General features: G+C 35.3%; 3 protein-coding genes across 6 annotated transcripts; 1 reads left to right on the forward strand and 2 right to left on the reverse strand.

Moving 5' to 3' along the window:
- Nucleotides 1–3,988: 3,988 nt before the first annotated feature.
- Nucleotides 3,989–9,177, reverse strand: LOC100181324 (ketohexokinase). 3 transcript variants are annotated; one of them, XM_026840453.1, is made up of 8 exons: nt 8,824–9,168; nt 7,377–7,517; nt 7,165–7,299; nt 6,950–7,022; nt 6,404–6,550; nt 5,864–5,952; nt 5,393–5,701; nt 3,989–5,070 (listed from the first exon to the last, which is right to left on the reverse strand). In XM_026840453.1, the coding sequence occupies exons 1-7, from the start codon at nt 8,931–8,933 to the stop codon at nt 5,428–5,430; spliced, it is 969 nt and encodes a 322-aa protein (XP_026696254.1). In that variant the 5' UTR covers nt 8,934–9,168; the 3' UTR covers nt 3,989–5,070; nt 5,393–5,427. The 3 variants fall into 3 exon arrangements, with proteins under 3 accessions (XP_026696254.1, XP_002123654.1, XP_026696255.1); XM_002123618.3 differs by having other exon boundaries at nt 3,989–5,701; nt 8,824–9,167; XM_026840454.1 differs by lacking the exon at nt 3,989–5,070 and having other exon boundaries at nt 5,431–5,701; nt 5,874–5,952; nt 8,824–9,177.
- A 2,218-nt stretch (nt 9,178–11,395) lies between these two features.
- On the forward strand, nt 11,396–12,523 carry LOC104265417 (tRNA (adenine(37)-N6)-methyltransferase-like). The gene has a single exon (XM_026840457.1). It carries the CDS (start codon nt 11,526–11,528, stop codon nt 12,357–12,359), a length of 834 nt encoding a protein of 277 aa, XP_026696258.1. The 5' UTR covers nt 11,396–11,525; the 3' UTR covers nt 12,360–12,523.
- A 625-nt stretch (nt 12,524–13,148) lies between these two features.
- On the reverse strand, nt 13,149–15,785 carry LOC100178975 (charged multivesicular body protein 2a-like). Of its 2 annotated transcripts, XM_026840466.1 has the most exons (5): nt 15,767–15,785; nt 15,049–15,243; nt 14,536–14,691; nt 14,032–14,183; nt 13,390–13,752 (listed from the first exon to the last, which is right to left on the reverse strand). In XM_026840466.1, exons 2-5 carry the CDS (start codon nt 15,214–15,216, stop codon nt 13,560–13,562), a joined length of 669 nt encoding a protein of 222 aa, XP_026696267.1. In that variant the 5' UTR covers nt 15,217–15,243; nt 15,767–15,785; the 3' UTR covers nt 13,390–13,559. The 2 variants fall into 2 exon arrangements, with proteins under 2 accessions (XP_009857707.1, XP_026696267.1); XM_009859405.3 differs by lacking the exon at nt 15,767–15,785 and having other exon boundaries at nt 13,149–13,752; nt 15,049–15,245.
- Between the last annotated feature and the right edge of the window lie 122 nt (nt 15,786–15,907).

Genomic DNA, 15,907 nt, shown 5'->3' on the forward strand with positions numbered 1-15,907 from the left:
GTAGTTATAACACACTGGTGTCCTGTTGTATACACCTTATGAATTTACAATTAAATTATCCAAAAACACACTAAATATAGCAAGGAAGACACCTTAAGCACATAATATTCAAATATCCTGGTCGTGTTTCAAACAATTAACAACGGTCTATGGGAGTCGTGAGGATGCAGTTTGATAATTCTTTGAATATTCTTTGTTTGCTACCAGACAGAACGAGAAAATATAATGAAAATGTGTTCCATCTCCCCTCTACCCTACTCTATCCAAAATCACACAAACTATCTCGTTTTTTCTCTCATCTACACATTTAATCAATACGTAATTCGTATATATTACCCGTACACAGAAAATTATATATTAAAATTCAGCCACTACTTTGTACGCCCATGCAAGTAGCAGACAGAAACCGATAATTCCTTTTTCCTGTACCCGTTTTAAACAGCTATACTTTTGTTTAAGATTGTAAAATGCGATAACGAGACCATATTAATTTAAAACAAAGAAGCGACGAAACTTAATCACAATAATCGATGTGTAAGACAAAAATAGATACACTACTGTGGGGTAAATTGATACATACTTTGCACATATTATCCTACATTTCTTATTCTAGTTATTAACAATTACCAACGCTTTTCGTAAGGATGTGATTATATAATTCTGTGAAGTTCTTTGCTTACTACATAATGGGACGATAAAGTGAATAAAAGTGCGTCCCATTTTACCACACCTTACTATATATCTCATTTGGCACTACTTGTTTTTAATTTATGCTTGCTGAGTATTACTTAGTGTAGTCTGTTATGATGCAACGACAATCGTCTTGTCATATAACTGCTGGATCAGGACCAAATTCACGGAAAACGTCATAGTTTCGTTTGCTTTGTATTTAATAGCACCTGGTGTATACAAAGCAGACAATAAAAATTATAGGTTATAACTTTAGACACGAACCCGCCAACAGTTTTTGTTTTTTGCTGCTGTATCTAGAATATTGCGGTCGTACTTAGAAACCGTTCAGGCGTGACTGAAACCACGTGGCTGGAAATATTTGCATGTACTACGTGACTTTTTAGTAAATCTTTTTTTAATCCTCACGATTATTAGCGTCACAGTATGTACTTTCTGTTTCCAGCGACGTAACAATCATCGATTTTAAACAGAACTCAAAGCAGCAGTTTGCTTGTGACGCAGAAAGCGGTAATTTTGGGCGAAAATCGCTGTGGTGGCAAGGAAGTCGACTAAACCTATTACCCGACATGAAATATGCATGAAGCTGATGGTAGCTTAGAGCATAATCTTTCTTGGCATGAGATTTATTTTATTTGGATTCGGGATGTAAAATGCTTTGGATTTTCTGTACAGTACTGTGAAGTAAGATGGATACCGTTATAGCACATAATATCCCATACTTTCCTTTTTTGTAAATATTTTTATAAACTCAAAAGAAAACGATAAAACATAATAAAACAAGGACCATCTCACTCTAGCCTACAAAATCATAAATCAATAAAGCTGACAACTTGACATAGGCGTATAAAGTGCAACACAACAGTTATAACGGTTTAAATTAACCTAGCTTTCTCAAACTCAAGATCAACATGAAACTCTCTTTTAAAACCGATTAAAACCAAAGCAATTTAAAAGATTGCATGCTCCTCTATAGCCTACAATTATATTCACACGGTACCTATTGCAGCAATCGCAATAGAATATGCTTGTGTCTTCGCCAAAACGTAATACGTTTTAATCAAAATAACAAAAACTTGTGACCACATCGTACGCAATAAGTATATGCTGAAGTTTAAGCTATGCCAAAAGCTAGCTGTGTTTACTCTACATAGTAAAAAGCCGCCATGAAATTGATATTGTTTAATAGTTTTAACCATAAGGCAGTGCCTTCGGCTCTTTAATCCACATAACACCTATAGATAAAAGTCACTCAGGTTTATCCGCTCTTATGATTCACGTGCTCATGTACAGTACGGTGGGGAAAGATGGGACACCTTTTAACTCTATTTTCTTGTCCCATTTAGTAGTAAACTAAGAAATATTAAAGAATTATAAAACTATATCCTCACGACTCCCACAGACCGTTGTTAATTGTTCAAAACACGATCAGGGTACTTGGATATTATGTGCTAAAGATGTCCCATCTTCCCCCGCCCTACTATATATTCATGATCATTCTCCTAGCACCAAAACTATGCAACTGTTGCTGTCAGGCATGTTTTTAACGACTGTTGTTTCGCTGCCTATTTCTTTCTATTCGCTGTTTTAGTCAATCTGTTCTTCATACTGTTTTCGAGAAGATAATGTAACACTCTATGATAGATATAGCTTCTGGTAAAGTTATACTATATGGTAGGGTGGGGGAAGATGGGACATCTTATCATTCTAATTTCTCATCACACTTGGTTATAAACAAAAAAAATTAAATAATTATTAAACCGTATCCTCACAATTCTCATGCACCGTTGCTAATTGTTCAAAGCACGATCAGGTTACTTGAATATTATGTGCTTTAATGTGTCCCATCTTTCCCAAACCTACTATACTACTGTGTCATTATAAAATCCTATTCAGGCCGCCTTCATCATAGTGGTTACAATTAGCCATTTATTCCAAGTTTACGCTGCTAGACAAAACTAAGTTGCTAGTCTCACTAGATTCATAATATGCATGGCTGCAACAACTTGTTTACTCCTTGAAGGGTCATACACTCGTGTACATTGTTTTACAAAGTCTAAAATCTAGGCACCTATAAATAATGCTTAGGTGCTTACAGAAACATTCCTCACGCTTTTAGCACCTTGCTCTTTCTGTATTACGTAGAGTGGGTTGTAGGTTACCATGGCTATACAGTTATAAGGTGGGGGAAGTTGGGACACCTTTTCATATTATTTTCCCGTCCCATTGGGAAGTCAACCAAGAACATTCAAAGAATTATAAAACCACGTCCTCACGACTTCTATAAAGACCGTTGTTGATTGTTTAAAACATGATCAGGATATTTGAACACTTTGCGCTAAAGGTGTCCCATTTTCTCCTATACTACCATACATACTTTGCATAACATTTAAAATCCATCCATGTAACATACAAATGATAGCAGGAATATTAAATTTCAAAAAATATAAGTTTCATATTATAAGAACCAAAGAATAATTCTTCTAACACTAACACTAACGCTTTAAAAGTTAAATTTAAACCAGGCTATACATAATAAACCTTTTACGACTCCCGGTAGAATAAATCACTCTGCACTTCTGCGGGTTGTATATGACTTGCTATGAAACGTCGACAGATTATTCCTAAAACAAGGCCAGAGTTTAAACTTAAATCTTGGCCTCGGGACTGGAACAGTTTCAACCGGTTGTTGGTTTAACAAAACGTTCAAAGAAAAAGAAAGTCGCGGCAAAGTTTTGTGATTTTCGAATCATTCGAAGCGGTATTTTGGTTTCCCGCAGTTTTGTAGCTATATTTCTGTGTACCACACAAGGAAACTGAACAAAACCGAAATTCCTTGTTTGGTTACCAAGTTCATTAGGTCAATCCTAGTTCCTTTAAATTTTTAAACATAAAATAAATCTTGCCACTCTAATTAGTAGGGTGGGGTAAGTTGGGACACCTTTTGGTTTAGTTTTCTCTTTCCATTTTGTAGTAAACAAAGAACATTCAGTGAATTATAAAACTTTATCCTCATGACTTCCACAGACCATTGTTAATTGTTTAAAATACGATCAGGTTATTTGGATATTATGTGTTAAAGGTGTCCCATCTTCCCCCACCACACTATATATATAAAGCTACAGCTTATCCGTACATAATTATGTCAAATATGCAATGCACTTACTAGCCTATATGCCTATTTTAATTAGTAAAACTTTATTAAAAAACATGACTCGTCTGCACATAAGCGGTCGCATTTTTACATCTAAGAAGCAATTCAATAATTACTCGCTGTTACCATATATACACTCGCATATAAGTGTCGCCTATTTTATTTTTTGCACCGACAGAAACACGCCAACATTTAATCAACTGAAAACATTAAGCACAAAGTTAAAAATCACTGAATATAACAACATGAACGTCACATTAATCAGACATGGAGATACTTTAATTTCAATACCTAATTACAGTGGCGATTATTAATGAAAAATCAATATTACCTTAATTTAAAACTCTGATATTCTTTATACAGTAGGTGGGGGAAGGCGGGAAACCTCTATAGCTCATAATAGCCAAATATACTGATCGTGTTTCAAGCAATTAACGGCCTAAAGGGATTCGTGAGAATTTTACAATTTCTTGAATTTTCTTTGTTTACTATCAAATCTGACGACAAAATAAAAGGTGTCCCATCTTTCCCCATTCTACTATATTATATCTTGGTTAACGATTTTAGCGTTCATGTAAAATCTTCAACTAGAGTAATATACAGTTTATCACAAACTGCGATATACGCGACATATGCGAAAAGAAACTCAGTCAGAAATATCGCCATTAAATATTAATGAAAAATATTATGATGACTGTAACACAAAGCATTTCGCATTATTACCTATCATAGTGATATAGCACGTACAACATTATGGAGGCCACATCGAAGAAACATGCAATTAGTCTATATACACCAAGTGATATACACATCAATTAAATGAACATTACTTATTTATCGTCGCTTGGGAGAGCAACTTCAAAAGTTATAACTGTTATTAAATATTAGATGCGGCAGTTATTTCATACAGTACTAAACATTTAATTTAGCATTTTAAAAGTACCTAACACAAACTAACAATTAGTATATCATGTTAAATGTACAATACGAATATATACAAGTATTAATAGGGTCTAAAATCGTACTACATTGTTACATAATATTTCCTAACGCATAAATAAAGGGCGTCAAAATATTCAATATAACTTACGATTGCTGTTTCAATATAGGCTTACACCACTCTTTTACCGCTTAACTTAACCTTCTGTGCAACGCACTCCACACAAGTTTACTGTTCAGTGCACGAAAGACGGGTAGTAATAATTGGTAAGCGGGGATCACAGCAACTACAATTAGTAAACGCGCTTTTAGGTTGGTTTTACAAAATGCGCTAGATTGCCTTCTGCGATAACTCGCAATAACCTCCTAACTATCGGAGTACTATTCATTTACCCCGTGCTCACTGTCGAGCTATAACAGGATGATTTTTTTTATCATGAAGCATATATATGTAACACCTCATGCCCGCTTTCGATTTATAATGGGCTGAATATTCATAAAATAATAGGCTAAAAATAATAATCAAATATAGGCATGCTGTTTTCTAAAAAAGTACTAAAAATGAAACACAGGTAAATATGACACCGGATTTCCAGGTTTGAATCCTACTTGAATAAGATCCTGACTTTTTGAACTTGTCTGGTTTACTTTCCGTTGGTGTAGTTAAATTCTCGTAACGCTTCGTATCCGTAGAAACCGACTTTGCAACCCGCAAGTCTGCACGCGAATTTTACCGACGACAAAAGCGGGTGGCCGCGGGAAACAGAATGCACAAGTCCCGCGAGAAACGTGTCCCCGGCCCCAAGGGTGTCCACAACACGCTCGGGAGGAAAGGCGTCCGTCATTTCAGATGATTTTGGTAAGCCAGCTACTCCAGATGCCGCGCCGGCGGAACCCCATGCGCACACGACAGAAGCGCTAAAATAGTTTAGTTTTCAAACCACAAAATTAATCATAAACAAATATATAAAGTAACACGCAGGATCAAGTGCCAACAACTACTCAGCAGTGCCAACTGGCGGTTGAAATATATTGGGCAGATTCAAATACTAAAGAACATTTAATTCTGCTACAGCTCACCCCTTTTTACATTTTGCTCTGTAATAATCAACTGCATCTATGGCGCTTGATTGTCCGTTGAATTCAGCGTAATCTTGACTAATTACAGCCTAAAAAAACAACATTATATATTGATGTAATTAATGTTTATCTGTAATATGAAAGATGAATGAACACTCCTTGGTTATATGTGGTGTGTAAAGAGACACCCATGCTATAACAGGGAGCATGAAGTGTATGAATACACCATATGTGTCTGGTTTAAAAGAAGATACCCATGCTATAACACGACAGTGAGCATGAGATGTAAGAATACACTGTGTGTCTGGTGCATAAGAAGACACCCTTGTTATAAATCAACAGTGAGTATGAGGTGTATGAATAAACCATGTTTTTGTGTTGTATAAGATGAATTATTATTATTATTCTTCTCGGGTGTATAAGAAGACACCAATGCTGTAAATTGACAATGGGCATGAGGTGTAAGAAAACACCATACGTGCTTGGTGTATAGGAATACAACCATGTTATAACTTGACAGTGAGCATGAGGTGTACTCACCAGATCTGCATGTGGAAGCAGCAAACAAGAATTTGCTCTTCTTGGCTTTTCAAGCTCAACCGAAATTGTAATTTTTGAGTGGCAATTGTCATCATTGTATTTTACAACTCTGTCTATCATCTTTACCACTTCTTCAATGTTTCTACCCTAAACATAGATTTAAATAGAAATCAAATTTATTTGCTTTCTGTTACATGAGTTGGTTTGGGAACAAATTGATAGATTCATTTACTTTCATTCACACTTGGCAAACATAAAAGGTTTAACAAGTTTCAGAGATTAATTTAGTTTAAATGACAATTTGAATTATATGAACAAATTTCCCCTTTTTGTATTAAGGTAACAATGGATTTAGAATTTAGATAAACTATAAGGAATCACTCAGTTGAAGCAATTGCCATTAAGTGTCTTGCCTAAATAAACATTTTGCCACAACAGCAGGGGCATTGACCTTTAATCCCTTATCCCCTGGGCTGTAAGAAGGCTTACCACAGGATCTAACAAGCAAATTTATAAAAATAAAATACAAATTTAATTTATGTTTACCTCAAAATGTATCCACGAGTATTCGCTGATGTCAACCTTCTTAAAATCTTCATACAACAATTCTTGTAAACCTCTGCAATGTATGAGTATTCGCAATCACTCCATTTATTTATTTTATCCTTAAGAGACTTGGTGGGCAATTGATTTTTAGCTTTTGTATTATTTATATGGTTGGCTATTATCCTATACTTAACTATTATCCTATATAAGGTTACTTTCTATAGTGTAGAATGGTCCTGGAGCCTGTTTCATTGTTAATAAGGACAGTAGAAAAAGGCAAAGCCTCCCCAGGTCTTTCAACCACATTGTCCATTCCCACATTATAATAATCCATCCGATCTTTTATGTACCTGTAAAACAAAACACATTTAAAAAAAACTAGATGAACATTTCTCCCATGTTGTCAATACATAAAAAAAATCTTTACCCAACACATATGGTTCCATGTATGTCTGATTTCTTTGGAATAGGAATAGCTCCAAAAAAATCAACTTTATTTCCCAAAATGCTGAGAACTGCACTTGAGTTTGCTGCATTGCCTCCTTTCTGCCAATGGGTTCCCAACAGCCTAAAAATAAAACATAAAATGCAGTGTTTTTTTTCAATGCCAAGGTCGCATGGAATTTGGCCTTTAAATGAGATTGTAGCGTTTGGTAAATCATAGAAAACGTAGGGATAAAAATCTTTACCCAACAAGCCTCTTTAAGTATTGTTATAATCCCCCTGTAATATATAGAACTGCGGGGCAAGATGGGACACCTTTAGGACATAATATCCAAAAAATATCCTGATCGTATTTTAAACAATTAACAACAGTCCATGGGAGTCGTGAAGATGCGGTTTTACAATTATTTAAATGTTCTTTGTTTGGTACCGAAAGAGAAGCGAAAATAGAATGACAACGTATACCACCTTCCCCCACCCTACTATACCCTTGGTATTTAAAATAAAACTAGACTAGAAACAAAAATCAAGCCTTTGCGTACAATGATCTCCATTTAGGTTTCAGGGTTGATATAATCGGTATTTGTTACTGAGCAAAATTTTGTTTCCTGTGCATAAAAGCTGAACCTATGTCGTCCTTGTGACGTCAGAAACGCGTGTCGACAATACTGTTTGATCGGCGAACGGGATAAAGATTGTGGGGCCTTGGCTAGCTCTGCTCCCTTGCTGCCAGTAAGTTTTTTAAATCGAGGCGTTGCTTTATTCCCGTATACCAAGTATTTTTTGCAAACTACCTTTATCTATACTTTAATGCGCATAAGTGAAAAGGCAAATATTCAACCTGTTTTTAAGCAACTATACAGGCTAAATAATAAAGGGCATAACCGGTTTTATGACGCAAATATTTAACGTGTGATTTGCAATGTCATAATCAATTGCCAGGTTAAACAATCGCTATTATGATGCAACGAACCCGCGTGTGAATCTCCAGTATTTCGCAATAAATATGCTGCTTGGCTGAGGAAAACATCGTATACAGCTGTGCTAATTCTGGGACATATTTAGGTACACGGCGTGTTTATTTTACGACGCGTCTGCATTTCATGTTGATTCATTTTTGCATATTACTCCGGGTGCTCCTGTACCCTAGATTTTCCGCGATACGCGACGATTTGGTTGGTAAAAGCGCACATTGTTCAAGTTTCGAGTTTTTGATATCAAAACCTAACAAAGTAACACAAGCACAAACTTTAAGTTGAAACCTATACGTTAATACTACTGAACTGCAAATTTTAGACACGCAAAAATAAAGAGTAGCTTTACTATTGCAACTCGATGGTGGAAAATCACGAAATAAATTTTAACTTCCCATTTGCAACAACTACATATTGCCGTTACCGACTTCTGCTAAACAAATTAGTCACACGTACCGGTAATCAGAGCCTTCGTCCGGATAGTGCTTCGTAATTGATACGACATCAACACAGATTAATCCAACGCACAGAATCTTACTCGGCCGCTCCCCCTTTTCGGTGGTCATTTTAAAAGAAAACTAACCGAGACTTCAGCCGACTTAAATAAACGCGGACCTGTTTTATTTTTATATAATGATGGTCGTTACAGCAATCACGGCCTATACTAGAGATATAGTGGGGTGCAGAGTCGGTATACAAACATGTTTATTTTATATACGGACTCTGGTGGGGTGGAATAACATGAGACACCTTATTATTTTATTTTCTGGTCCCACTTGGTAGTTGACAAAAACATTCAAAGAATTATAAAATCCCATATACTGTTGTTTAATGTTTAAAACACGATCAGGATACTTGAATATTATGTTCTAAAGGTGCCCCATCTTACCCCATCCTTCTAGAGTAAGCCGTGCAGCAATCTATTACATCTCAATACTTAATCTTTATGAACATGCGTCAAAAACTCAGCTAAGTATACCTTAGCCAGCATAAAAATTCTATTTGTACTTTTTTCAACTGCTTAGCAAACAAAGACCAGGTGCTGTTAAAGGTTAACTATTAAATTAATTAACGCGAAGAAGTCGTTCAAACCGCTAGGGCTGCAAACTCCGGATGTATTGATGTCATTATTGCTGCTGTTTTTCAGTTACAGATTAGTACGTTGTTCCAACGAAACAAGTGGGTGACGTGTTAGTGTAATGTTTACTCACTAAACACCGAAACAGAGTTTTACATCATCCGTTACACTCAACTTAATCTATAAAAGGTCAGCACGTTTAAACCACAGAAATAAAAAGCGAAACGGGGACGGAGTTGTCGGTCACGTTAATAAAAAAATTATTGCGGTTTTGGGCAGTAGCGCGTTCTACTGTTTTATTTCTGTGGTTTAAACGTACAGCATATATATATAGGGTACGATTATTAGATCTTAAACAACCTGGTTTGTGCAAAATATTAATTTTACCATTATGGTTTTATACCTCAGACAGGATTAAGTGTACAACAGCCGTTCATAATACTTCACCTATTGGTGTGCGGTCTTAAAATCATTAATATCCTTGATCAACTCGGTTTTGGCTTTCTTTGCGTGCGGATAGTAAATAGAAATAGCGTAATTAAACACACAAATAGTTGTTTGCATTTTGCTGAAGTACACTCCCGTTAGTTATAAATATACAGTAGGGTGGGGGGAGATGGGACACCTTTTAACTCCATTTTCTCGTCCCATTTAGTCGTAAACAAAGAACATTCAAAATATCATAAAACTATATCCTCATGACTCCCATAGACCGTTGTTAATTATTAAAAACACGATCAGGATATTTGCATATTATGTGCTTAAGGTGTCCCATCTTCCCCCACTCTACTATAGTAAAGTAAAATATTAAATGAAGATTACCCACACTAAGCAGCAACGTCAGATGCCACGGATTGTGAAACACAACACATAAACCTAAGTTATACCATTAGAAACAGCAAATATTAGTATACGGTCGAAAGCTGTAAAACGGTAAATAATAGTATTAACATCTACAAGCTGGTAATTGCTGAACAACTGGTTCGACCACGTTATCCAATTCATGCGTTATAGAAGCGAACGGAAATAATATTAAATTACGCGACGAACTGTTCAACTACTTTAATACAATGGTGTATTGGTCATCTGTCTATTTAACACAGTCTCTTGCCTCTACTAACACACCTCTTTCGAAATGCAAACTTGGTAGTGAAACTTTTTAAGGTGCAGATAAACTATGATCTGGTACTATAATATTTAAATTTACGTGGGTATTACGGTTAGTAGATCATAGTTTATATAGTAACTAAGTCTTTTTACTATAATTGTAAAGTGACATTTAAAATGGTATGTAAATAGTTTAGTTACCTAAACCAACCGGTTGTTACAAATTTGAAACTTTCTCGTTTGAAGACTGGTTTTAAAATTGAGCAACAACGGCTGTTTTATTGCGATGTGTGTAGTTGTGACGTCTTAAACCGCGCAGCGACGTTTTTAATTGACTTTTACTAATGAATATATAACTGCTTATATAAATACCTATGTATAACCACTTCTGAGTAGCTTTAGGTAAATTGCTTTAACTTATGTATAACCACTTTGGAGTAGCTTTAGGTAAATTGCTTTAACTTAAGTAGTTTAAGCGTGGGACAAACTAAAAGGAGGGACAGAGGAAAACTAAATGTCCTTTTGCTGCTGATTCTCTGCTGCTCAACGTTTTAATCTTTTTTACCACTTAATAAACAACTTGCTGTTACGTCAATCAGTTAACATGCTTTAAGACGTTTAATTATTCAATGAACCAAGACTGGTTTTACATAACATCAATCGAAATGCTTTACTACGCTACTTTGACCAGTGTACGCGGACAGAGCGCTGAGCGCCATAAAACGAAACAGCGCAAGCTCAAACTGGTTTTATTCTCTTTGCAGAAACCTTTCTCTCTTTTTGCAATATCCTTTTTCTGGAAGCGCTAAAGTGCCTCTCTCATCTGGGGTTAGGTATGTTCGGTTTCTCAAAGTGATGGTTTTAATCTCTTCGGGTTTCTTTATCTTTAAGGTTGTGATTGTGTAAATCTTGACATTTCACGTTCGGTATTTTCTTGACATTTCACGTTCGTACAGCTAGGCGTTTACTAAACATGGACTCTTTCGCACCAATTGGGTATCTAAAAACGTGCTTTGCATCGAAAAATGGAACACCTAGGCAGCCTACCGTTTCGTCAGTATCCAAAGGCGAGTTAAAAATATCAAAAACAATTTTTAACAACCCAGAACACAGCGTTGAGGATCTGGAAGCATTTTCTCACGTCTGGATTATATTTGTATTTCATTTGAACTCGAGGAATGGAGTCAAAGCGAAAGTAAAACCGCCACGCATGAACGGTTTAAAAACTGGAGTATTTTCTACAAGGAGCCCACATCGACCAAACCCAATAGGACTGACACTAGCCAAATTAGACTCTATAAATGGAGATACTCTGAACTTTTCTGGCTTGGATATAGTAGATGGTACCCCTGTATTGGACATCAAGCCTTACATACCTTCTTATGATACTCCTAAAGTAGTGAACCCTACAGAACCTAGTTTAAATGAAGAAACATTTTCAGACATTTCCACAGTTGATTCTACCAATATAGATTTAGATATACAAACTGCACAGTGGATAACTGAACCACCAGTTGCAGAAATTAAGGTGCAATTTACCAACAGAGCACTTACTGATATTTCTCATTTTAAATCCAACTCTGGAGATTGGATTCTTAAGTTCATAAACTCTGATAATTTAAAACAAGCAATTATAGATGTACTTAAAGCAGACCCTAGGTCCAGCTATCGAAGGCAAAAATGTTCTGATCGTTTATATTACTTTACACTTGATAATGCCCATATAACAGCTTGGTTTGACGATACAAATGACCAAGTTATAGCGGAGGTTCTTCGCATTAAACCTTTAAGCATGATTGTTAAATAAGATTATATGTTTTTAAGTAATTGACAAGACTTTTTTAGCCTTTTATTTCCTGCATACCTACACCAAATTTTTACTCACTAAATACTTATGAGCAAACAAATTCATTGATCAAAGACTTTTTTTATAAAAATCTACAAGTAAATAAAATCATGTCTAAACCTGAAGTGTTAACAACCAGCTGTTGAGCTATGTGCGATAGGACACCTGCTTTGTTGTAAAATCTGTTGTCGTTTTTTTATCCCAGGTCCAGTTTACAAAAACACAAACTATATAGGTATTATATAAAGTATAAGAACACTTTTACCATAGGGTTAAAATAACTAATCCACTAATGCCTAATATTTCATACAGATATTTTTAACATCATTTTAAAGTTGTTTTACTCTTAAAATTTATTGTTGTAAACAGTATTTTAAACAGCTACATTAAAAAAGTAAATGGCTGTAAACAAAAAAGGTGGGGAATCCAATCAATCGAAAAGTAACCTCACGTATGATGTATTGAATAGGGTAATGAGCCAACTTTGCACTAAATACTCCATTCACTAACATTGGACCTCACCAAGCAGAATAAATGCTATAACGTATAAAAAGTTGTGTCGTCTAAAAGTAGGAAACAGTACTGAAAATCATGTTAATGTGCAGGAGTCAGTATTTAATTACCTTAAAATTTATTTTAACAGTTGCCTAGTACATCTGTAGTTTATAAAAACACATTGAAGTCGGTATTTAATTAACTTTCAAAGCTTTTTTAGCAGTTGCCTACACATCTGTAGTTTATAAAAACACATTGAAAACGTATTTGTATTACTTCACTACAAAAGGCATTTTGAGAAAAAAGTAAAGACAAAGTTTTATGAACAACAAATATCTTTAAGTAGGTTTGGGTTAATGCAATGCAATAACCATGGGTAGCTCTACTGTCCCACATAGAATAGAGTTAACAAGATAGCATGCACGCTTGCTCAAAGACTGAAAATACCTTGAAGAGCTTACAAAACTTAATGTTACAGCCAGTTTTTGGATTTTAGATGTAACTTGTTTTTTTGCCAAGGCATTAAAATGTGCCGTTTGATTTTCCAAAATTTATCCATAGTTCTGTGCCATATTTATAACAGAATAAAACAAGTGCAGTGAGAAAATGCTGATAAAAAGCTTAAAGCAGGTTTTACGATAGTAACTGTCTTTCACAAACAAAAAGTTAGTCTCTCCTGAGATTATTTAGTCTGGCCTCTAAATCTGCATCAGCACTATCAACTCCACCTGCAGCAACAGCTTGAGGCCCCTTGGCTTTACTAGGAGCCACAAGACTGCCTTGTTCTATTGGTACCCCACCAAGCTCATCAGCAAACTGTAAGCCAAGTTCATCATAGACTTGTTTGACAATAGCATCACTGGAAAATAAAGATTTTTAGTATATGAAAGGTAGAAACCTCAATTTAGCTAAGTTATTATATATATATGTATTTTATCTATTTTAGCACTTTGGGTGTTTGGGTAATGGACCAACTGAACCAAACGTCACTCTACAGAGCTTCACCCGCATAGAACAGTGCTAAAGAATTAGTAGATAAAGCACCAAGAAAAAATTGTGCCCAAATATATGATTTTTTTGTGTATGTTGTATATGCATTTGTATGGTGAAAAAGAATAAATAATAAATTGTGGAGTACCTTTCCTCTTCTTCATCCCCTTCCATCACATCATCAATAGCTTCTTCCATCATCTCAGTCTTCATGTCAAGCTCCTCAGATTGTCTCTCAAAGTCCATCATAATCTTTTGTATTTGTGGCAGTTTCATTTGTTTATTCATTGCACGCATGGCCTGTAATGTAAACCAAATTTAGCTCGAATTTGTAATTTTTGTTCACAACAGCTTAGTTTTTCATATTTTCAGTAGGGAAATAAATAATTTAATTAGTTTATAATAGGCAATAAAAGAGATTTCAAAAGACAATATTATAAAAAGTAAACTTTAACAGAAATATCATATCTCAAATAAGCTTATCTTTTATATTAAGATTTCTTGTAACCCTGAGTCCTGACCCTTATATAGGTTTTATTTTATTTTAGACCTATTTACTAAAACAATTGCCAGGTGACCTCATAATGACTGAAAAAAGTGTACATTGAGCACTATATGGCATATTATTTTAACAATTCGGCAAAGTTTTTACCTTAGTAACACCTTTCATTGCTTGCATCATAGCATCCTGACTTTTAAGGGTAGATACCTTCAAACCTACAGCTTGAATGTTGGTTTTCATCAGAATAAACTTCTTAACATACTGCCTTGTCCGGACCAAATCTTTGGCCATAATTTTCACAGCATCCTGTAAATAATAAATACATGAAGTCGGATGAATAAATGACAACTATTAGTCTCAATGCAATAGACATAACTATAAGAATTCCTTGGTGTCTTCTGTTTTGGTGACATGTCATTGTCAGCCCAACTTTTCAAACCTGGGTGACATTATTATGTTTTAGCACCACAGTTTTACACCTTAAACAGCAATAAATAAGATTCGGTATGTTTTAATAACTTTTTTCATGCAGACCATTGTTAAACAATTGTACGCACACACAATAAATAACCAGCTTGCATGCCCGCAATCTTATCAACACTGCCATAATCTGCAGACTGGTGCTTAGTGGACATCTGTCTTTCCAACCCAGCATTCACCCACCATCTGTCCTTCCTTGGCCATCTTCTTTATATCCTGAATAACCTTTTTTTCTTGAGCTTCCATTTTGACTCGTTCCCGATCCAAATCACGAGCGGCACGATCCAACATACGTTTGGTTTCTCGCAACCGTTGCGCAGGAGTCTTCTTCTTTCCAAATAAAAACTCCATTGTAGTTTTTGTTTCTTAAGTTTTTACCTAAATAATTAAGAGGAAATATTATTGCGTGCAGGTATGTCCGTATGTATTTGTATTTACAAAGGTGGGGTCCAACACTGTTAAGAAACATGACACCAATAGCATGGTTATTTTTACCTTATTTCATGCCTTACTTTTTACAAAAATGAGGGGTCCAGACACTTAATATACACCTGTCCGTGCACAGGTGTTTGAATTGTTGCCAAACGCCCTGACTCAAAAGATATAATATAAAAAGAGCACTTATTTGCTTTTGATAAATGCTTGGCTACTAGATTTTATTATAGGTAAGTAAAAAAGGTAACAGTACTTCTTTTTGTATGTGCTAGTGCCAATGTGCTGAACCCTGGATAACCTTACTGTAAGAACTGTGTTCTGAAATAGCTGCCCACAAGCCACAAATATATATATTAAAATTCATACAATCTTCAACATGAATTATACTAATGTACACTCTTTACTTTGAAGCATACACAAACGACTACATAGTACCATACGTATACAATCATACATACACAATTACTTCTTTCTGTTTACACCCGTGACGTCATACCAAATATTACGTCACGCACGTGACTTTACATCACAGGTCAAGCATGAATTCACATGACATTAAGGATCATGGGGTGTCGAATTAAAATCGAAATAAATAGTGGTTGTTCGC

The sequence above is a fragment of the Ciona intestinalis genome, chromosome 2 (assembly GCF_000224145.3).
Source record: "Ciona intestinalis chromosome 2, KH, whole genome shotgun sequence".
Classification (NCBI taxonomy): Eukaryota; Metazoa; Chordata; class Ascidiacea; order Phlebobranchia; family Cionidae; genus Ciona; species Ciona intestinalis.